Source organism: Aotus nancymaae, unplaced genomic scaffold, assembly GCF_030222135.1.
Source record: "Aotus nancymaae isolate 86718 unplaced genomic scaffold, 86718_ANA_hifiasm-v0.15.2.pri h1tg000018l, whole genome shotgun sequence".
Taxonomy (NCBI): domain Eukaryota; kingdom Metazoa; phylum Chordata; class Mammalia; order Primates; family Aotidae; genus Aotus; species Aotus nancymaae.
This window is the reverse complement of record NW_026988430.1, coordinates 5,180,375-5,203,769: the sequence shown is the minus strand read 5'-3', so window position 1 is coordinate 5,203,769 and position 23,395 is coordinate 5,180,375. Positions and strand designations below refer to the sequence as shown.

General features: G+C 52.6%; 1 protein-coding gene across 8 annotated transcripts in view; it reads left to right on the top strand.

Moving 5' to 3' along the window:
* Nucleotides 1-23,395, top strand: part of RPH3AL (rabphilin 3A like (without C2 domains)) — a 128,546-nt gene that overhangs the window by 73,366 nt on the left and 31,785 nt on the right. For 7 of the 8 annotated variants that reach the window (XR_002477938.2, XM_064378149.1, XM_021667272.2 and 4 more), the window contains one exon: nt 18,533-18,707. Coding sequence is in view for 7 of the 8 variants with exons in the window: in XM_064378149.1 (XP_064234219.1) it covers nt 18,533-18,707 (175 nt within the window). In the remaining variant the exon portion in view is untranslated. Of the gene's footprint in view, nt 1-18,532; nt 18,708-19,507; nt 20,354-23,395 lie in introns of those variants that run through there. The other variant, XM_021667274.2, reaches the window with a different exon arrangement.

Below are 23,395 nucleotides of genomic sequence, written 5' to 3'. Positions count from 1 at the left end.
GAGGCGGGTGGGTGGAGCGTGGAACTGGCAGAGCTGCTGTCTGGAACGAAAACGTCCAGAAGATGGACAGTGGTGATGGTTGCACAACCAGGTGAATTGACCCAATTTCACTGAACTGTATACCTAAAATGGCTAGAATGATAAATTTTATATTTTATACATTTTACCACAGTTTAAAAAAGTAGGCTGGTCAAGGCAGCTTCTTTGAAAAGGTTCATTTTGGCAGACTTAAAGGAGCTGTGGCGGGGGCCCGTGACTGTCCATCTGGAGGAAGAGTGTCCAGGGAAGGCAGGGGAGACTCTCTCGTGCCCAGGGTGTTCACAGCGAAGCCAGGGGGCCGGTGGGGCTCCCCACTTAATGAATCCCTGGGCTCTGGTTCCCTGAAGGCAGGGGATAGATGATCCTGGAAGGCTCCCTGTTGTGGAGAGTAGGGAGGTGGGTTGATATGAGTGGTTCTCTGTGAAACACCCTGGCCCACCAGAAATGCGGCTCACAGCTCCTAGCATGTTGGCTCTGTGGACCCCTGGGGACCCTCACTTTATCAGCTGTAGCAGGTGAGCTCTTAGTGGGCAGAGGTGGGAGCCCTGCTGTGCACAGCCAGCCTGGACTCGGGGGCAGGATGCCAGTCCGCTCCATGGTCGGTTGTTGTGACACCGTCCAGACACGGCAGCCACCCAGCCCACTCCCTTCTCCCTGCTGGGCCTCCTGCTTCCTGCTTTTCCCCAGTGTGATGCCCTCCTGTGCCTGCCTTGGGAAGCGGGTGAAAAGCTAAGGAGAAAGCATCTGAATTTGGTCTTCCTCTTGCATTCATTTGAATAAAAATTTGGATGAGCCAGTTTTCCTGCCGGTTTTTTAGATGCCAAGTGACATTGGCTCGCACCATGGTGCCCCTCCCCCAGCCAGCTGTCTCGCATATGGAGACTGGTGAAGAGAGGGGGGCACTCTCCCTCAGGAAGTATTTAATAAGCTCCTAGGTGGTGCCCAGCCTGGAAAAACACACCCATCCCCTCTCCCCAAGAAATAATTTAAGATGCGTGTTCTACTGAGGTGCCAGAAAATTCTTCTGATGAGAAACAGAAACAGAAGAGAACTGGCCCTTGCTGAGATCCTCCTCTGGGCGTGGTGTGAGGCATGGGGAGGTAGGCATTAACATTCCCATTTTCCTGCTAAATGGAAGCCCCAGGCCCTTAAGTGACAAGTCCAGGACACATAGAGCCAGGATTCGACCCTAGACTTCCTACCAGATCAGCCCCTCCCCTGCCCTCTGACCCCTCCTGTTGCAAGCTGAGGCTGCAGATTAGAGAAGGACAGGTGGGCAGAGGTGGTCTTTCATCCCTGTCTTCACCTTAGTTGCCAACGTGGTGACTCCCGACTGTTATATCTGGGGGGTTCCTGAGTCCCTGCTTCTTATCTCCTTGCCCTGGCTCTGTAAATTGTTACTTCCCAGACTGGGTTCATGCTCCCACAAAAAGCCAGTCCACGGTCTGGCCCCAGCTGTTTTCTAACAGTCTGCATCTCTGAGCTTGGGTTTGGGTCCCGGGACCTGGTTGTTCCCTAACCCCTGGAACTTTGGGTCCCGGGACCTGGCTGTCCCCTAACACCTGGAACTTTGCCACCCCACATGACTTGAGGGTCAGTGTCACAGCCATAGGCTGGCTCCTGATGTGCCCTGTTCCCAAATTAAATCAGAGAAGTCCCGTCAGCAGGAGTCACAGCTGGTTTATCACGTTGCACCTGACACCTCGTAAGTTCTTTCTAAGTACCGTCTCCATGACATTGGACCCAGAAACCCACTCCTAGGTGTGCTTCACAGACTGTGCTCCCTGGGAAACATGCCACAGAGGCTCATATGAGTGTTCTTGTAATAGCAAAAAAGCCCTGGAAATAACCTGTTATACCTGTCCCTTCATAGTAGAAAGAATAGGTAACATTTTGGCTGTGAAGTAACAGGCAACAGTGAAAAAAATAACTGCAGCTAAGCTCCCCAAAGGATGCATCAAAAACACGTGAGGCCGGGTTCAGTGGCTCACACCTGTAGCCCAGCACTTTGGGAGGCCAAGGTGGGAGGATTTCTTGAGTCCAGGAGTTTGAAACCAGTCTTAGTAACATGGCAAAACCCCATATCTATAAAAGAATTTTTAAAAATTAGCCTGATGTAGTGGCACCTGCCTGGTGGCCCCAGCTTCTTGGGAGGCTGAGGGAGAAGGATTGTGTGAACCTGGGAGGCAGAGGCTGCAGTGAGCCGAGATTGTGCCACTGTGCTTCAGCCTGGACAACAGCGTGAGACACTGCTTCAAAAAACAACAAAAACAGGCTTAAAATCTTAATATAATGATTAGATCTCCAAAACTTAACTAATAGCCTACTGTTGATTGGAAGACTTGCCAATAAAAAAACATTGAGTTAACACATATTTTATATATTATATGCATTATATACTATATACTACATATATATTTTTTGAGACAGAGTTTCACTCTTGTTTCCCAGGTTGGAGTGCAATGGCGCGATCTCAGCTCACTGCGACCTCTGCCTCCTGGGTTCAAGTGATTCTCCTGCCTCAGCCTCCCAAGTAGCTGGGACTACTGGCACGTACCTCCAGGCCCAGCTAATTTTGTATTTTTAGTAGAGACAGGGTTTCTCCATGTTGGTCAGGCTGGTCTCGAACTCCCAACCTCAGGTGATCCACCTGCCTCAGCCTCCCAAAGTGCTGAGGTTACAGGCATGAGCCACTGCACCCAGCCTATATACTATATTCTTACAACAGAATAAGCTAGAGGAAGGAAAATGTTATTAAGAAAATCATAAGGAAGAGAGAATGTATTTACTCATTAAGGGGAAGCGGGTCATCGTGAAGGTCTCCATCTTTGTCATCTTCGCATTGAATAGGCTGAGGAGGAGGAAGAGGAAGAGGAGGGGTTGGTTTTGTTGTCTTAGGGGTGACAGAGGGAGAGGAAATCTGGCTAGGAGTGAGTCTGTGCAGTTCAGGCCCGTGTGGTTCACAAGTCAACTGTATTTATTTAGAAATGCATACATATGCAGTTTTATTAAACTAAAAAAGCAAGAGATTGCTTAATACAAAATGCCAGATGGTGGTTACCTCTGAGAAGGGAGGGTGGGTTTACGGGGGCTTCTCAGATCTGGTACCATTTTGTTTCTGATGAGCTTACAGGTATTTAATCGAATATGATTCTTCAAAATGTCTGCATGAAATACACTTTCATAGGTTTGCTAGCTTTCACAGGCTTGCACCCAAAAGATGAGAGGAGAGCATGAAAATCAGGCAAAGAATAAGCAGCTTGAATCAGTGATACGGAGAGAGACCTGTGAGATCTACCAGAATGCAGGGAAAAAAACAAAGAGCTAAACGTGGTCAGGAGACGGTGATGACTGGAAGGCAGAGAGGCAACGGAGCTTCAGAATTAGAGGTTTTCCCTGAGAGGGAACGGGACCCTTCAGAAATGAAACACTAATCAGATACGTAATTGAAAAAAGTGCCCCCACCCTGTGCCGCACCAGCCTGGAGCCCTGCTGATGAGCGGTCAGCCCAGAAAGGGCTTCGCTTTGGCTTGGGAGCATGTTTCCGAGACTGTGTTTAAACACAGGCATATTTGTTGTCCTGGGAATTGAATCAAAATCATGAAGCTCCTCTGAAAAGACCTGGCTCGGTCTAATTGCCCTGTCCAATTTTCTGCTTCCAGCCCCAATTCATTTCCTGCGTGCAACCACTCCATCTGGGAACAGAGCAAGGCTTCGCAGCCTAACACTGCTGTAGCAGGCCTGCCCTGTCTCAGACAGTGTCACAGCAGGCTAAATTCCGGGGCTCGAAAGGATTACATGCTGCAGGCCGGTGAAAGTGAGGGGCGTGTGCCAAGTGTCGATAACACATCATTAAGAACAGCAGGTGAAGGCTGGGCGCGGTGGCTCACGCCTGTAATCCCAGCACTTTGGGAGGCTGAGGCGGGTGGATCATGAGGTCAAGAGATCGAGACCATCCTGATCAACATGGTGAAACCCCGTCTCTACTAAAAATACAAAATATTAGCTGGGCATCATGGTGTGTGCCTGTAATCCCAGCTACTCAGGAGGTTGAGGCAGGAGAATTGCCTGAACCTGGGAGGTGGAGGTTGCGATGAGCCGAGATTGCACCATTACACTCCAGCCTGGGTAACAAGAGCGAAACTCCGTCTCAAAAAAAAAAAAAAAAAGAACAGCAGGTGAAAGTGTCGTTAGCCTCCTTGGATTTGCTGAACTCGCAATAGCATCTGGACAAAGGGAGAGGATGGTGTGCAGGGCCAGAGAGAAGGCAGGGGCCCCTGTTCTTCGCAGCTTGCAGGGACCTTTCCTCATCACAGGTAATGTGAGAGGCAATGCCAGGGCCACGGGCGGCCATGGGGTGCAGACCCTGAGGCTGGGCTACTAAGCCAGGCGAGGCCAGAGGTGAAGCCAGGCGGCCTGTCCCAGGGGGTCTTCCTGATCCAGGGAGTGCAGCCCTGTAGCCACTGGGAGTCCACATTGGGCGATGCCTCCCTCTGCAGCTGGCAAGCACTCCTCACTGGTAATTGTGTAGAAGGCTTGCAAGAGGGAGCCCCTCGCCAGGGGTTAATGGAAGCCAAAGCATTTCCTCTAGTTCTGAAGTAATCTGGCTGAGGTGTTTAAATTATCTGTCCAGAAAACAGATATCACCCTCAGAATACTGTTTCTCACTGCAGTTTTTCTTTTCTACTGTGCTGACAATTGCCTGCCACCCAGACTGACCTGGTTGCTCAAAAACCCACTTGAAATGAAGAAGAAACTCACCCAGGCTCTGGAGAAAGCTGTACTCTCCTGGGCTGAGCGGGGAGCTTTGCTGCCCATGGGGATTTGGAAGAAAGGGCAGGTGTGTGCTCTGTCTTTACTGGGATGTGATTTCCAGCCTGTCTCCTGGTGAGGGTGGGGCCTCCAACTGGGTATAGGGGAGCCCACCGGCCACCTGCAGCATGGGGAGGCAGCAGACTTTCCAGGCAGGATGAATCTGTGTGCTCCTACCAGGGTTGAGGGGAGCCAGGGATGATGGGGGCTTTCTCCCTGGCTCACCAACATGCTCGCAGGTGCGTGCACACACATACAGATGCACACGCACATGCGCACACACACATGCTCTTAGATGCTCGCACACACACTCACAGATGCACACATGCTCGCAGGTGCACGCACATGCACATATGCACACGCTTGCAGATGCACGCACACATGCACATGCACACATGCTCGCAGATGCACGTACACACACTCGCAGGTGCACACATGCTCAGGTGCATGCACAGATGCACGTGCACACACATGCAGATGCACACATGCTTGCAGGTGCATGCACACACATGCTCACAGATGCACACACATGCTTGCAGGTGCACGCACACATGCTCGCAGATGCACACACACGTGCTTGCAGGTGCTCACACACAGATGCACACACACATGCTTTCAGGTGCACACACACACACATGCTTGCACATGCACACACATCACAAATGACATCTTTTAAAATTGCAAATACATGAATACTCCTGGGAGGGGTCTCATTTAGCTTCGAGCTAACACCTCAATTAGGAGTGAGTTAGCTTATGTTAGAAGGGATTGGACTGGATGCCACCCCACAGATGGGGAGGGGGCAGGAGGATGAGGCTGCCCACAGCTCTACCCAGCTGCCCTGGCACAGCTCAGACCTTCCTGTGGGCTTAGATCGCCTGCTTGCACTTTGCCGCCACACTGAACACCTGCAGCGAGCAGAGGCTTACCCTGAGGGGTGGAAGTCAGTGGAACCCTCCAGAACAGAAGAGCCATGAAGGCAGGGCATGAATTCTCATTGGGGAGAGAAGACAGCCACGGCCACCGTCTATACAGCACTGGATGTGTTTCCTCGCTGTGGATCAGTGCCACGGCCACCGTCTGCACAGCACTAGATGTGTTTCCTCGCTGTGGATCAGTGCCATGGCCACCGTCTGCACAGCACTGGATGTGTTTCCTCGCTGTGGATCAGTGCCAAGGCCACCATCTACACAGCACTGGATGTGTTTCCTCGCTGTGGATCAGTGCCACGGCCAGTGTCTGCACCAACACTGGGTCTGTTTCCTCACTGTGGATCCGTGCCAAGGCCACCGTCCGCACAGCACTGGATGTGTTTCCTTGCTGTGGATCAGTGCCACGGCCACCGTCTGCACCAACACTGGATGTATTTCCTCGCTGTGGATCAGTGCCACGGCCACCGTCTGCACCAACACTGGATGTATTTCCTCGCTGTGGATCAGTGCCACGGCCACCGTCTGCACAGCACTAGATGTGTTTCCTCGCTGTGGATCAATGCCACGGCCACCGTCTGCACCAACACTGGATGTGTTTCTTTAGCTCACTCTTAGCACTGGGTGCACAAGATGCTGAATACATGTGATTTGGATGAATTAATACCCACTAACTCTTTCTTCAGATGTTTGTGTCATTTTCCAGAGGTAGGGGAAGGAAATAATGAGGAAAGACTTACCCTAGACTTAATTCCTCCTGAAAGGGAAAGGACAACAACAAGGAGAAATTATAAACAGAGCACAAGAGAGGGAAGAGAAAAGGAAGAGGGAAGGAGGGAATCAAAGAAAAAACAGCAGATCAGGTATTTCAGGATGACAAACCTTTTTCCTCGTTTTAATTCTGCTGGTTGTCTTAGGTGGATATATGTATGCATGTATATAACTTCTGAATGTTCACAGCTATGCTTATCTAATCACTTATATTACAATAGAAAAAATGTCTCTTGGCCAGGCACCTGTAATCACCTTGGTTAGGGTCCAAGGCTCTTAGAGAGTCCAGTTTGTCGCATGTGGCCAAAATCATGGCTTTGAAACCTGATCAGAGGTTACCGCCTGGCCGTCTTGGAAAGCAGCGTTGCGTCCACTAACGGCACGATATCCCGGCCCTTGCTCCCTCTGGACCCAGCTCCGCCTGCCCCTCTGCAGTGAAACTCTGGTTCCCTTTTGAAAAACTGTCAAGGTGCCCACCGCCAAAAATCATGACTCCTGATGGTTGGGTGGGTGCAGTGACGTGCCAGAAGGAACTTGGCCTTCTTCAGGGACAGAAATGTCAGTGTCTTCCCAACTCACGCTGATGTCTCAAAGTAACCATAACTTTCCAAAGGCTCTTCCTAGCCTGTTCCATGGCAGGAAGTTTCACTTACTGTGTTCCTTTCCTGAGCTCCCAGCTTTTCTCCCATAAGCCACATCCAGATTCAGTATCCTAGCCACAGACTGTGCCAGCTCCCCGCCTGTCAACCTGCCATGCAGACTGAGGATTTAATAATATCAACATCCAATTACCAATCTGTTCCATTTTAATTTCAATCAGAGTAACACATGCATATGGTTTTAAAAAATCAAATTGTTCAGAAGAGCTAGTGATGGGAACAGCGGTCGTCTGGGGGGCTCCGTGCCAGCGCATCACCTGCTGCGGCTCATTCCTCCACGTGCTGACTCCTGCCATGCCTTTCTTGATTTACCAGCTTGGGAGACTCTCTACTGACTCCCGACTTGCAGGGTGAGGAGCTGGCGACTTTGGACAACTCTGCTTCCCTTCTCTTCCCTGGTGTTGGATCATCTTGTTATGACTTTTAGCTCTTGATTAAGTTTGTGGCTTTGTATAATATTCTCTTCTTTCTTCTTCCATCAGCTTTGGTACCCTCGACTCCCTCTTGTGAGCCGTGGGTATGGAGGCCTCCCCTTCGCTCCCCTCCACCTACGTTCCTCCTTGTCTAGATGGAATCTGTACTTGGAGATTGCCAGAATTTACATTTAGATTCTGTTCTTTAGCTGTAATTAATTCTTCCATGCTTTGTGATTTGTGCCCAGGTCTTACTTCGTGCAGGTGACGGAGGGATGACACAAAGAGGCTAATGCCACTGAAAGAATTTCTTGCTCACAGTTCCTGAGAGGAGGGGACCACCATGTCAGGCAGGGCCACCTGGGGAGGCACCAGAGCCAGTCAGGGCAGAGGAGAAGGAAAGGCACGTCCACAGTCTTTACTGGGGCTTCTTCAGGGAAGCAAGGTGAGGCCGGGTACACATCTTCAGGCTGGCTAGTTGGAATAACCCCGCAGGCTTTGTGCCATGGGGGCTATCCGTAGCTGTCTGGTCCCTGGCTCTGCATTGATCGAGGGCAGGGGAAATACTAGCTTGGTGTGTGGGAGTTAGAGAAAGAGATGACTCGGGGTATGTACTTAGGATTCATTTCATGGTTTGTCACATGAGTTTTGCATGCCCACAAAAGCTGGGTCACAGGGAGATGTAAACAACTTTGGCCATGAGCCCTGTAATTAATGGATGCTAAACAAATGAGGAATCTAAGAAAACACAGAACACTTAGTTTCTAGGCGATTTCTAAGAGCTAAAAATCGGTAAATAGCATTTACTATAACAAAAGTATACCTGATTTTGAAAGAAGGTTAAGAGGACAGGCTGGCCTGCCTGGGTTCAGATTTTTGTTCATTTCTCTCTGTTCATGTTACTTGTTCTCTCTGCCTTATGTGTAAAATCAAGATGATAACAGTTCCTATCTCATAGGACTTTTGTGAGAGTTAAATAAGTTATTAGAGATAACATTCTTAGAATGGTGCCTGGTACACACAAAGTGCTCAATAATTATCAGTGCTTTACTTTCTTCTTTTCATAGAGATGGGGTCTCATTATCTTGACAACTCTGGTCTTGAACTTCTGGCCTCAAGTGATCCTCCCACCTTGGCCTCCCAAAGTGTTGGGATTGTGAACCTGAGCCACTGCACCTGGCTGGGATTTACATCGTAAAAATTATTTTGTAAACAGCAAATATCTTAGACTCAAATGCACCTGAGGATCACATTTTATAATGACCTTGACCCTGAGACCACCCAAGGAAAACGTTCCTGCTGTTCTGAGCACATTTTCCTTTTTTTCTCTGAATTTCTTCAGCCTGTCACATTTTAATCTACTTAGTGTCTGGACCATGATGTTCTGGTGTCACTTTTTCCCTGGAGTTTTTATTGACTGTGTTTCTTATTGCCAACAGGGTAATGAAACTATGCACCCTCTTTTATGCAGCTCTTTTATTTTACCATCTGTCACGTGCAGCCGTCTCTTCCCTGTGAGATCCCCTTTTATGGCTCCAGCCCAGAGTAGTTCCGGAATGCTGCCTTCCTGGAACTTCCCTTCAGCTCACCTTTTGAGTAGGAGACACTGTTTCCAGGATCCCGTGTTTTTCCGCAACCTCTCCTTAAGTACTTCTTAAAAAGGGTGGGTGCAAGGGAAACTCAGCATCCTTGTGATTTTAAAAGTGTCTGTATTCTGCCCTCGCATTGGGTTGGTAGTTTGGCTGACAGAATTCTAGATCCCACGTCTTGGCAGCCACTGTTACCAGTGATAAGTCTAATGCCATTCTGACTCTGGTTTCCTTATAGGTGACCTATTTTTTCCATGTTAGTCAACTTGAGCTACCGTAACAACGTACCGTAGATGGGGTAGTGTAAACAAAGGGAATTTGTTTGTGGAGACTGGGAAGTCCGAGGTCAAGTGACTGGCTGGTCTGAATCCCTGGTGAGGGCGCTCTTCCTGGCTTGCAGCTGGCTGTTCCTGCTGTGCCCTCACAGGGCCGAGAGAGAGAAGGAGCAAGTTCTCTTGGTGTCTCTCTCTTCATAAGGGCCCCACCCTCGTGACCTCATCTAACCCTAATTCCCTTCCCAAGACCCATCGCCCTCACCAGCACATGAAGGGTCAGAGCTTTAACATGTAGATCTGGGTAACACAGTTCAATTCCCAGCAGCCTCCAAGAGCCTGCGCTTCTCCTAAGTAACCTGAGTTACCTGCGCCTTGCAGTTGGGATGTGTGTTCAGTGGCCTATTTGTCGGGTGTCTGCCATGTGCTGCACCTGCTGGGCGCTCTGCCTGGCTCCTGCTATCATGGGGCTTTCCATCCAGTGGGAAACAGACACAGAAACAGGTGCTCATAACCCAGGGTGTGTGCACTGTAGTGGGGACATGCACGATGCTGTCTGTGGAAGCTTCTGGATAAAAGTGATTTCCCAAAGGCTGGATAGGAGCTAGTCCAGGGAAGGGGAAAGGAACAACATCTTCGAAGGGAGAGCTTAGTGTGGTTAGGGAGTGAGGGCTGCTGAGGCTGGTGATGGGAGTGGAGGAGGCAAAAGGTGAGGCTGAGGGAGGCTAGGTTCTGCGGTGCTGTTGGCCTCTGTGGAGTTTAACTTGCCTGTTAGGGTTCCTGGGAGGCCAGCATTGTGAGTGTGTGTCAGGTAATCGGTAGGGAGGGTCCTGCCTCTCCTCGGCTGGAGAGGGTTGGCCCTTGAAGAGCCCTTTAAAGTATCTGCAGTATAAATGAGAAGACCACCCTGTCACAGGCTGTTTCCTGCAGTTCTTCAAGACTGGTTCAGTCTGGAGCTTGTTAGGCAGACAGAACTCAGTCTCCTTGAAGGCACAGTCTCACCTCTGTCCCTGGAGACAGGCCTTTGCTTCACCTTCTTTGTTTGTTCATGTGGCCAGTCAGTAGCACAGCAGGCTCCTTGCAGGGTCCCGGGAATCCAGAGATGGCTCAGGCACAGCCCTGACCTGGAAGAGCTCACAGCCCCTACTCAGGAAGGTGGGTGAGTCTGAGCTCACAGCTCCTGCTCAAGAAGGTGGGTGAGTCTGAGCTCATAGCTCCTGCTCAGGAAGGTGGGTGAGTCTGAGCTCCAGCCCAGGTGTGGCGTGCTGTGCCAGTGGGACCACATGGCATCTGGGAACGTGGCGGAGGGGCCCCATTCTGCACGAAGGGGCATGCACTGAAGGATCCAGGGGAGGCGTGGCTGCCTGTTCGAGGTGCTGATGAAAGGCACTCCGGGGGAGGAACGGCAGTGCACAGGCCACAGACCGTCACCTACTCTGACCTGTGGGGCTGGGGCAGATGGGTTGGATGCCTGGGCCAGTGAAGAGGCTTGCTTGAGTTCATGCCAGGTGCACTTTTGGGGTGGCATGGGAGAGGGCGTAACATGAGGAAGGGGTGGAGCAATGGACAGAGAAGGGTCTTCAGGCTCCCCCTGCACCGCCCCATCCAGTGGCAGATCCCTGAGACTTCCCTTCTTTCCAGCACCAGCCTGACAATTACCACCTTCTCCAGCCACAGCCACTTAGGAAATGCCAGTGATTAGCAATTGTTATCATGGTAATTAAAATTCCCTGGGAACAGCTTGGCGAATATCCATCAGTATCTGCAGTCAGATTGGTTGTGAGCTGAAACCGTAATGCAAACCTCGAAGCGGAGCACAAGGCAGGGAGGGCGGCGGCACCAGGAGCGTTTGCTGCACCAGGAGCATTTGCTGCTGCCGGACATCCAGGCAACTGCCATGGCGGCTGTGGGCCTTTTCTCATTAAATGGGATTTTCAAGGCTGGCTGCTTTGCTGGCCTTATCACAGCAAACCACACGTGGGGAGCCAAGTAGGGTTTTGCAGAATTGCTCAGCTTCTCCAGAAAGTAGATGATTTTCAATCTGTGGGATGGTCTGGGGTGGGGTGGGGTTAATTCCCACCAGGGCTTTGCCTGCTGCAGTTTTCGGGGAGGGTCAGATGTGGATGCCAGGTGGCGGGTGATGGGCCCAGATGCACTGAGCAGAAGGCATGTGATGAAGGCTACTGTTGTGTGTTTTGCAGCATGGAGGCAGGCAGCGAGGAGAGAGGTCTGTGGTGTGCATGCATTGGCATGGCAGTGGGGATTGCAGCTCAGAGCTCAGCCCAGCTGGGATCCTTTGCACCTCACCTCCCCAGACCTGCTCTCCCATGTGGAAGGCATTTTCCAAAACACCAACAGTGTGTTTTATGCACGTCTGGTGGGTGCACCTCCCATACCAGGTGACACACCTGTGTGCTCTGGTCCCCCCAGTGCTGGGACTCAGGACCTGCTGCTGCTCACGCGGCTCCAGATCACTGGCCTTGCTGATCGGTCAGGGTGAGCCCTCAGACCCTCCACCTGGACCGCAGTGACAGCAGGAGGGAATCAGAGCAGAGGCCCCATCACGGTGGACTCACAGTGAGTGACTGATCCGCCGGGTGCTCGTGGCCCAGCCCACGGATCCCGGGGAGTAATATGGCCTGGCAGGCTGGTGGAGCCGTTGCCCCTGCTGAGTGTAAATGTTGGGGTGAACTGTATGAGGTTGATGGGTTTTTTATATAGTTCAAAAATGGTTGACTTAGCTGGGCATGGTGGCATGTTCCTGTGCCTAGCTGCTCAGGAGGCTGAAGGAGGAGGACTGCTTGAGCCCAGGCTGCAGTGAGCCATGATCGTGCCACTGCACTCTGGGCAGCAGAGTAAGACCCTGTCTCAAAAATAAAAGATTAACCAGCCTCAAATGGCTGAGTACCAATGGCAGTTCACCCTGATGCTTTGGCTCCTGTGCTCTTTGTCTATCTTCCAAAAGAACTCCACTGAACATTGATTTTTGAGTGGGGTGGGGATGGGAGATGGCTTGTTGCAGCAGAGGCAAGGCTGAGGCCTGGGCTGGGGCTGTGGTCTGCCAGGGGAGGCAGGGCGGCTAGGGAGGAGAGGCTGGGAGCACCCAAGCAGTCAGGGAGGCTCACTGGGCTTTCCTCTCCACCAGCACACCCGGCCAGGCCCTTCCTCTCTGTACGTCTTTCCATCTGAAATAGGAGGTCTATTTGATTAATTATAGGAACTTGGGTGACACCCCCAGGCCTCTTCCCCAGGAAGGCGGCAGACTGTAGGTTGAGGCGCTTTGCAGCAAACAACCCACAGCTGCCAACACAGTCATTCAGCCGGCATTTACTAAACACCTACGATGTGTCAGGTGTGTGCTGGGAGTGTGAAGACACCATGGTGAGCAAGACGGCTGTGACACGTCCTCCTGCTTGGTGGAGCCTGTGGGGGGACAGTGAAAACAGAAGGACCAGCCAAAGGCTGGAAGCACCCCAAGTACCTGCCAACTGATGACAAAGTGCAACCTGTCCATACAGTGGGACATTTCTCAGCCTCCGAGAGGAAGGACATTCTGACACGCGCTGCCGCGTGCATGAACCCTGGAGAAGTGATGCCGGCTGAAATACGGCAGCTGTGAGAGGGCAGATACCGTGTGACTCCCCTTCTAGGACGTACATAGAGTAGTCATATTCCCAGGGACAGACAGTGGGCTGTGGGGGAGGTGGGGCAGGGGAACGGAGAGCTTTTGCTTAGTGGTTATAGAGTTTCAGTTTTGCAAGATGAGGAGTTCTGGAGATTGGTTGCACTTAGGGTGATACATTTTATGTTATGAATATTTTAACACAATGAAAAAATGTTTTGATTTTTTTTAAAAAGGACCATGCAGGCCGGGCGCGGTGGCTCAAGCCTGTAATCCCAGCACTTTGGGAGGCCGAGGCGGGTGGATCACGAGGTCAAGAGATCGAGACCATCCTGGTCAACATGGTGAAACCCCGTCTCTACTAATACAAAAAATTAGCTGGGCATGGTGGTGCGTGCCTGTAGTCCCAGCTACTCAGGAGGCTGAGGCAGGAGAATTGCCTGAACCCAGGAGGCGGAGGTTGAGGTGAGCCGAGATCGCGCCATTGCACTCCAGCCTGGGTAACAAGAGCGAAACTCCGTCTCAAAAAAAAAAAAAAAAAAAAAAGGACCATGCATACCTGTGGTCCAGTGCTGCAAAGGAGAAGCCAGAAAGAAGACTGTGAGGTGCAGGCTCATCCGCACAGACGAGGCGCTTGGCCCCGCAGTGTGCGGGAATGCAGCCATGTGGGGCTTCTTAGTCTCTTCTCTGAAGCCTCACAGCAGAGGAGGCTCAGCCACGTTGCCAAGTCACCCTGAGCATCAGCCTGTCCACTCCCATTAAACAGGGCCTCGGCTGGCTAGGCGTGAGGTGGAGGAGCTCTCTTAACCCTAAAGGCGTGACCCAGGGATGGCAAGGAGCTCCATTGTTCCCCTGTGCACCTTGTGTTGGTGGCCTCACGCCCTGACAGATGCCTCTCCCCAAGCCCATGATGGTTCCATGGGATCCGCCCTGATCAGTATCCACAGAGGAGACCCTGGATTCCACCAGGGAGCTAAGAAGACCAGGTCCCCACCCCGAAAACAATGTAGCATCCTGGGAGTATGCTTTTCCTCCTGGAGGGCGGCCTGACTCTAGATGTCATCATCCAAACATACACAGTTCTTGACCTGCAATTCCATCCTGTGGAATATAGGCTGAGTATCGTTCATCGGAAAACCCAGAAGCTGAAACGCTCCAAAATCCAAAACTTTTTAAGTGCGTGATGCTTCAAGAAATGGTCATTGGAGCATTTCAGATTTTGGATTTTCAGATTTGGGATGCTAAACTTGCATTAAGTATAATGCAAATATGATAAAATTTGAAAAAGTTCAAAATCTGAAACACTTCTCTTCCCAGCATTTTGGAAAAGGGCACTCAACCCGTGTTTCTTAAGGCAGTGACTGAAACTGGTCCAATGTGGAGTGTACGGGGTGGTGGCTGCAGCGCTGCTTGTGAGGACAGAGGAGACAGCTTAGACGTCGGTAATAAATGCAAACTGCAGAGCAATTAAACAGTGATGATGGAGACAGTTATAAATACGGAGTGACCGCTGTGACACGTGATTGAGTGTGTGTCAGGGGAACAGGCTGCATCTATGTTAGCCAAGTTTTAGAAAAAAAAACAAAAAAACAACAACAAAACAGTGCATGTGCCTGGGAAAGGGTGAAAGAAAGTCCATGCAGCCATGCTTAGCAGGGCTGGCTCTGTGCGGTAACGTTATAGGTGACCTAGTTTCATTTTACTCTTTTGTTATTGTGCTAATTTTGTATGCTAGGTAGGTATTTTTCAGGATAAAAACGGGAGAGGCCAGGCGTGATGGCTCATGTTTGTAATCCCAGCATTTTGAGAGGCTGAAGCGGGCAGATTGCTTGAGCCCAGGAATTTGAGACCAGCCTGAGCAACAGGGTGAAACCCCATCTCTACAAAAATTACAAAAATACAAAAATACAGTGCACACCACCTATAGACCCAGCTACTCAGGAGGCTGAGGTGGGAGGATCACTTGAGCCTGGGGATGTGAAGGCTGCAGTGAGCAAATTGCGCCACTGCACTCCAGTCTGGGTGACAGAGCAAGACCCTGTCTCAAAAATAAAAAAGCAAAAAGAGAAAGCTTCCATGGTGGGTGGGGGAGACAGTGTGGTGTGCGGTTCGAAGCCTGCGCAGGCCCCGCCGTTCACAGACAACTCTTCAGGACTTGGCCCCAGGCCCAGTCCATGGCAGAGGACAGGGAGGTGGCGTGCTCAGAGCCTTTGTTCATCAGTGGGAGGCGCAGCCAGCCCCACCCCATGGCCCCCGTGGCCTTGCTGTGGCCTCTTGGACTTGGGCACCTGCTTTAATGAGCCTCCCAGCAGCTCTCCAGAGAGAGAGTGGCCGTGGTGGCTGCTGCTTGTTTGCTTCTTCCTCCTGCCTGTAGGGTACTGAGAGCCCACCCTGACGTCTGACCTACTCAGGGTTTATTCACCACTCAATCGCTTTATTAGTGAGCAGCCACCTCACATCTGTAAACTGCTGGGTGGGACTCGGGCCTTCCGTGTGGAGTAGAGGCCAACAGAATATGTGCTGGCTTTGGGCAACTTGTTGGAGCCTCAGTTTCCCCACCTGAAAAGCAGAGATAATCACCAAGCTTCCTCAAACATTTCTGGGGATTGGGGAGGAGACTGGTTACTTTTGTGCTGTGGATTTTTAGACTATGTGCCTGCATTACCCATTCACATAATTATGTGTAGTAGGAAGGCTCCAAGGGGATCAGAAAGGGTTTTCTAAAGTGGGTGCCATGACGCATCCATCCCACCAGACAGGTTCCAGGCCCTCCACGCAGGGTGGCTGGCAAGGGCAGGGAGGGATTCATGCTGGGACCTTGTCTGGACTTGGCGGTCCTGCGCCTGGGGCTCTGCAGCCTAAGGAGGTGCCTTGAGCCTACTTGGAGAGGCAGATACACATCACTCCACAAGTGGACAGTAAGTGCTGACTGGATAAGTGCTGAGTCTACGCAGACCATCCTAAGGTCGAGTTTCTCTAGGAGAGCCAGCCGGGCAGACTTCGAGTCGAGAGCGCTGTGTGTTCTTTTGCCTGTTGGATAACGCTGTGCACTTTAGCATAGCAAAGGCTCTGACAAGTCCTGCAGCGATGGAGCTTGGTTTAACCTGATGCTTTTCAAGTGTGTGTGATTAAAAACCTTTTTTTTTTTTTTTGACCTGGCTCTTTTTAATATTCCACAGTATTTATTCAGTGCAGAGGAAGTTTAGGGAGTGGGAAGCAACGTCTCAGAATCGGCAGATTCCGGTTTTCTGATTTTAAATTCTTCAAGTAGGGAATTGGTCCACCGGTGGTAAAGCTGTTTGTGTTCCAGGTGGGAGGAAGAGGGTGGTGGGGGTACCCGTGGGCCTCTCCTCTGTGGAGAGGTTGCCCTGTGCCTGGCACTGGGCCCTGGGGCTTCAGCTTCATTCAAGTCCGCCCTGTGAGATGAGCACAGATCCTGTGTTTGCCTACCCACAAAGAAACTGATGGCCAGAGAGCTTGATGTGTCCAAGTCACACAGGTGCTGGGTGCTGGACCCAGGATTCAAATTCAGGACATCTGCTCAGAATCTTGGCCTGCACTGCTCTGAAAAGGGTGAAGTCAGTTGAGGTTTCTTGCAAAATGTTCCTTTACACACTCCCACCCCTCCTGATTAAATGCTCTGAATTTATTTCCTTCATCAGAAAAGAGATTATACAGCATGTGGTGTTTTCTGAAGGAGGCATTAAAAATTTAGGGACCTTAACTCAGCTGCTGCTCTGAATTCTAATCGGCAGCTCTCCTGGGAAGCAGGTCCTTTCTGTTCCTGCTGGAGAGACTGTCTCATGAGAAGCCCTCAGAAAAGAGCACGTACCTGCTATGATGCGGCCCAGCCTGGCTCTCCCTCCAGCCTCTGTGGCTCCGCCCTGGAACTTCAAGGGGGAGGAGCAGGGGCAGGAAGGAGGCAGGCAGATGGCATCTTGTGAACACCTTCTGGGTGCCATTTGCTCTGATGAGCACTTTTCAACTTTCTTAGCAGCTATCACATTTAATCAACGTAATCAATGAAGAAACTCAGGCTCAGAGAGGTTAAGTAACTCTCTGAAACCCAGACAGCCAGTATGTGGCAGCTGCCATTGATTCAACCTTGCTTCCAGGGACAATAGGAATAGGGAGCCTGGGTGTCCAAGCTAGGGGTGACAGAGGAACAGAAGGACCCGTCAGAGCCCAAGGGGCTGTGCATCCCAGACCCAGAGCGCCTCCCACACTGTGAATTCAGGGTTGGCATCCCCGGCTTCCTGGGGCTCTGCCAGCCTTTGGGGGTGTCTGTCTTGCCAGCTTTAGGGTGACTCCTCTCTTCCCCAGGTCAGTGATAAAGGGATGCTTTGCATCTGCATGGGCCCTGACAGGCATCCTCGGACCCACCTGGCTCTCAGAGGCCCTGTGGGACTACGTGGAGTCAGGAGGGGCTCCTGGGAGGCTCAGGGCCTGAAGAAGACAGAACCCAGGCAGGAAAGAGGTGGAAAGCCGGTGACTGTGCCCTGGGGGCAGCCAGAACAAGTCTGGAGCTTTGTGGCCACTTCTGAGCCCCTCTCCTGAGGGGTAGTGACAAACATTGGCGAGAGGGGGTGGCTCAATGAGAGGGAGCTTGGAACAGCTGAGGGACCAGGGGTGTTGTCCCGGAGAAGCTGGGGGTCTGGGCGTGGCACTGAGGAGAGCTCGGGGGCTGGGGAGGTGTCTGCAGGTACTCATGGCTGGGAGGGTCCATCCCGTGCAGCCCTCTGCCTTGGCCAGCGAGAGAAGGTGCCGGGGAGGTCAGCTGGCAGGTAGGAAGTGCTGGTCCCTGGCAGATCCAGTGGAAACTCGGCAGTGCCTGGTGGCCTGTGGGCTTCTCGTCACTAGATGTTTTCCAGCAGCGGCTGAGAAGGACTGGGGATGGGCAGGGGTCTGACTTGGCAATCTCTGGGACCCTGAGTGGTGGAGGATAGAGACGGTAATGGCAGACAGTTTTCATAAACATTTCTCACATGCCAGGCCCGTATTGAGGTCCCCACTCTGCAAGAGAGAAACAAGAGGACGTGGGCTTGTCTTTAAAGTAGGTGTGGAACCAGGCACGGTGACCCTAGCTGCTGAGGAGGCTGAGGCAGGAGGACTGCTTGGACCCAGAAGGTCAAGGCTGCAGTGAGTGATGATTGCACCACTGCACTCCAGCCTGGGCAACAGAGCAAGGCCTCAACTCTAAAACAAGGGAGAGAAAGAAAGTTTGGAGAGTTCATGGAACTTAGCTCCAAGTTGTCCTGAGTCCTGGGGTAAGTGACTGCCCAGCCTATCAGCCAGCTAGGGCAGAGCCAGAGTTCCCACTCCCACACTGCTCCTGGCTCTCCGTGTGCCTCCCGTCCTCTGGGCAAGGAGCAGGAGGGGAGGCCCCTCTGCATCCTGTGCTCCAGGCAGCTCTCTCCTCCATCCAGGTCTGGAAGAGGTCAGGGGCCTGGTTCTACAAAGGGCTCCCCAAGTATATCTTGCCCTTGAAGACCCCTGGCCGAGCTGATGATCCCCACCTCCAGCCTTTGCCCGTGGAGCCGGCCGAGCGAGAGACCAGAAGCTCCGAGAGCAGCCGCGTCTACACCTGGGCCCGAGGAAGAGGTAAGTCCCCTCTGCCACTCTCCCAGGTAGCCTCTGAAGTCAGGGTTGTCAGCCATCCTGGCAGTTTGCAGGCACGAGGCCAGTCCCCCAACGCCCTCCATCCGCGAGGCTCATTCTGGTGATGCGCCCCTCCCTGTGCCCTCAGCTCCATGCCTGCTCCTGAGCAGCGGGGACTTCCAGCCTCTGTGCAGGAGGGTGACGGGAGGGTCTCTGGGGGTAGTTTCACACGCAAGTACTGATTCGGGGACAAGGAGGCCATGAGCAGCACTGCGTCTTCACAGAAACGTGGTGTGTATTAAACCTGCATCTTTCCTGGGCTGGCCTGCACCGTCTCTTCCTGGCACTGTATCTCTGTCGGGGGAACTCCTGGCTTCCCTGGTCCTGATGAGTAAGGGGGCTTTGGGCCCAGTGCCCGGGCGTTCTGGTGGCCACACTAAGGTGTGTGTGTCCCAAGCGGCCGCCCCAGTGGGAAATGGTGGCAGAACCTGGTTGCGGACTGCTCTCCGCAGCTTTCATGAGGCTTTGATGTTCATGGTTTTATTTCAAAGTTCCTGGTCTCACAGCAGGCTCAGAAGGTGGACAGGGCAGTTATTTAATGACTGCATTTGACAGATGGGTGAACCTGCAGCTCAGAGGACAGGAGGGGCTCCCTCGGCAGGAGTGTGGCTGAGCTGGGATCCAGGGCAGGCTGTTACCCAAGTACTTCATCCTCTGCACCCGGCTCCTTTGTAGCATCCTCTCCTTGCTGGCTCTGCCATATGCTGTGTACACCTCTGAGCCCATGGTTCACCCCCTGACAGTGCTGCCATGGACAGACGTGGAATGCGATGCAGTGGAGAGCAGGCAGGCAGAGTCCCTGCGGGAGGAGGGCGTGCAGGCCTGGCTGGTACACTGGCCTGAGGAGCACCACGGCTGCCCAGCCTGGAAGGGATGGCCACAGATGGGCTGGAGAAGTGGCAGTCCTCTGCATGGTCCCTCTGCCACCCTCGGAGCTCACGCTTTCTCCTGCTGAGCCCTATCAGGATTCGTCCATGTTCCTCAGAACGTGGGAGCAGAAGCTGGTGGACACTTGTGGGTTTGAAATGCTGCTTGGAGCCAGCTGAGCAGGAGAGGCTGAAGGCCCTTGGGGGCAGCTGTGGCCTAAGCCCCACTTCAAGAGCCTACACTGTCCGGTCTGCTCCAAGTCAGAGTACATACACACACACACACACACACACACACTTACACACAGCCTCATGCACCCACACATGCACGCATACATACATACACACTTGCTCACATGCCCACACACATGCTCACACTCACATGCACGCATTCACACTTGCATGTACACACACGTGCACACAATAGCTCACATGCTCATCTTCACACACACTCGCAGTCACCTGCACACACACTTGCCCACACGCACACACACTCCCATGCACATGCACACACCCTGGGGAGGAGCGGAGCTGCTGTCACCTCCTCAGCCATGCAGACTTGACCGTTTAATTACTTAAAAGATGGCCTTTTAATTACCTGGGCGAGGAGGACAGTGGCCCCACACTCTTGCAACAGACATGGTTTATTAACTGCAGGGAGGCCAGCCCAGGCAATGCGGAGGCTGCCTTGTGTAAACTTGTTCTCCTTCCAAGGTTCTGACTGCAAACCACCCCACCAGGTGCTTCTGTGCCAGGCGTCATGCCAGGCACATCACAGCCCCGTGGTCATCCAGGTGACCCGGCTTGTGTGATGTGTATCAGCCCACAGGCAGCAGGGCGGTCAGGGCTGGTGGCCAGGCTGCTAATGGTGACTCAGGAGGCATCTGCAGCCACTCTGAGAGGGGATGCGCCAGGGTGTGTGGGTGCAGCAGGTGTGGGCCAGACTAAACTTGGGGAATCCCACTATCATGGGTGGAGGGGATGTGGCCTGGGAGGCAGAGGGAAGCAGAGAGGTTCTGTCCCCAAGAAGTCAAAGTGCCAGGTTTGCAGGGTGACTGTGGAGGACCACACATAGGTTACAGCTCCTGGACTGCTTCTGGCCTGTTCCTGGGTGGCTGTGTTGTGCTCTCTACTCAGTGTGTGCCAAAGTCAAGGTGTGGGCTTTCTGACTGTGTATGGTCCCTTGGCTATCCCAGAACTGGCTGTGTACTCCTGGGGATACATGGGGTGGCTGCCGGATTCCTGTGGGAGGCCAGATGACCCTGGCCAGCTGGAACTGTCCTTACAGCAGAGGTCCTGAGCCTGGGAGCAGGGGCAGAGGCTTTCCCAGGGACCAGAGGTCCTGAGCCTGGGGGTGGGGGCAGAGGCCTTCCAGAGAACCAGAGGTCTTGAGCCTGGGTGTGGGGGCAGAGGCCTTCTCTGGGACCAAAGGTCCTGAGCCTGGGGGCGGGGACAGATGCCTTGCAGAGAACCAGAGATCCTGAGCCTAGGGGTGGGGGCAGAGGCCTTCCAGGGGATCAGAGGTCCTGAGCCTGGGGGCGGGGGCAGAGGCCTTGCAGGGGACCAGAGGTCCTGAGCCTGGGGGTGGGGGGAGAGGCCTTCCCTGGGACCAGAGGTCCTGAGCCTGGGGGTGGGGGCAGAGGCCTTCCCTGGGACCAGAGGTCCTAAGCCTGGGGGGCGGGGGCAGAGGCCTTCCCAGGGACCAGCCCCTGCCAGCCCTTCTGTGGCTTTGTAGGAACTCACAGGGCCTCATGATAAAGTCCATGGCTGCCTTTAGGGAGGGCTTGGCCTTGCCTGCCTCTAGGAAGCCCCCTAAGCTGCCTGAGTGCCCGTTCCTGCTCAGACTGGTCTCACAGCTGTCAGGCTTCTGCGGAAGATGACCCCTAGTGGGCAGTCCTGGGAGGCTGGCACAGGGATGTCCCTGGGCCTGTCCCATCCACTGCTGACCAGGGACCCTGAGGATGTTTTTCTAGCTCTGAGACGGGCATCCCCACCCCCACCCCAACCCCACAATCTGGGGCACCCCGGTCCCAGGCAGCTAGCTGGGCTCAGGGCTGTAGCTGTGCTCCACGTCAGAGCCTGTCTGACAGGCACAGCCCTCAGCACCAGACACAGCCCGAGCTATGCACAAGTGGAAACAGACAGTGACCAGCATTGAGGTGTGGTCCCCGTGGCACACAGGAAGCTCCAGGTGGGCAGGGCCACGTCTGTCCTGAACAGGCTGATTCCTCAGCACGTGGCAGGGGACAGGCACGGGATAGACGCTTATTACATGAATGAATGAACCGCCCACCCATTCCTTAATACCTGAAAGGCCTATGGAGAGGTTTTCATTAAGACTGGCAGGCTCCTCTGGACTGGGGGTCTGCTGGACAGCCCCAGGAGATACTCAGAGGCTGTGAAAGCCACCTGCTCTCCCCAGATGCTCTTCCTCCTGGGCCCCTGCCTCTGACATTCCCCGCCTGCCCCACAGTCCCTCTCACTGGCTTGGAGCCAAACACAGCACAAGCTCACTCGTTCCCTCAGCCTCTCTCTAAGCCTCTTTGCCACCTCCGTTCCTTTCTCTCTCTCTCTCTCTCTCTCTCTCTTGCTTTCTCTCTCCCCCTCCCTCCCTCCCTCCTCCACCCCACATCCCTTAGGCTCATGCACCTGCAGATCCCAACTTCTTCTCCCCTGTCCCAGCCCACCCCATTTTCTTTCTCATGCCCATTGGAAGAGGAAGGGTAATCAATAGATACTACAAGTCATGAACTTTTCAGTCCACAGAACAATCAAGTGAAAGGGGTTGATGTTTCTGAGTAGGTTCCTTTTTCTTCCTCCTTTAATTTGTTTTTGTTAATATTTTCTGTCTTTCTTTTTTTTTTTTAAAGACAGTCTTGCTCTGCCACCCAGGCTGGAGTACAGTGGTGTGATCTTGGCTCACCGCAACCTCTGCCTGTTGGGTTCAAGCAATTCTTGTGTCTTAGCCTCCTGAGTAGCTGGGATTACAGAGATGCACCATCACGCCTGGCTAAGTTTTGTAATTTTAGTAGAGATGGGGTTTCACCATGTTGGCCAGGCTGGTCACAAACCCCTTGGCCTCAAACAATTCACCTGCCTTGGTCTCCCAAAGTGCTGGGATTACCAGCGTGAGCCACCGTGCCTGGCCTTTCTTTGTTAATTTTTAATTACATAAGAATTACCTGTAATCCCAGCACTTTGGGAGGCCAAGGCGGGTGGATGACCAGGTCAGGAGATCGAGACCATCCTGGCCAACATGGTGAAACCCCGTCTTTACTAAAAATACAAAAAAATTAGCTGGGCGTGGTGACATGCACCTGTGGTCCCAGCTACTCAGAGGCTGAGGCGGAAGAATCGCTTGAACCCAGGAGGCAGAGGTTGCAGTGAGCCGAAGTCGTGCCACTGCACTCCAGCCTGGCACCTGGTGAGACTCTGTCTCAAAAAAAAAAAAAAAAAAAAGAATAAATGATCTATTTTAGCAAGTTAATTCAAAGGTGTATGAAGAAGAAAAACCTCTTCTACTTCCCTCATCTCCAACCCTTTTCTCTGTGTCCCTGCAAACATACACTTGATAAACGGGTGGGGCTTTTGTTTTTAGCAGCAAAAATAGGCTCTTCCCCATCACTCTGGATGCTGCTTTTTTCACTTAGAAGAGTATCATGAGCTTCCCTCCAGGCCAACAGGTATAGATTTTATATTCTTCATTCTCATGGCTGAGTAAAATCCCCTAATATAGTGCATTATAATTTAATTAATCACTTATTG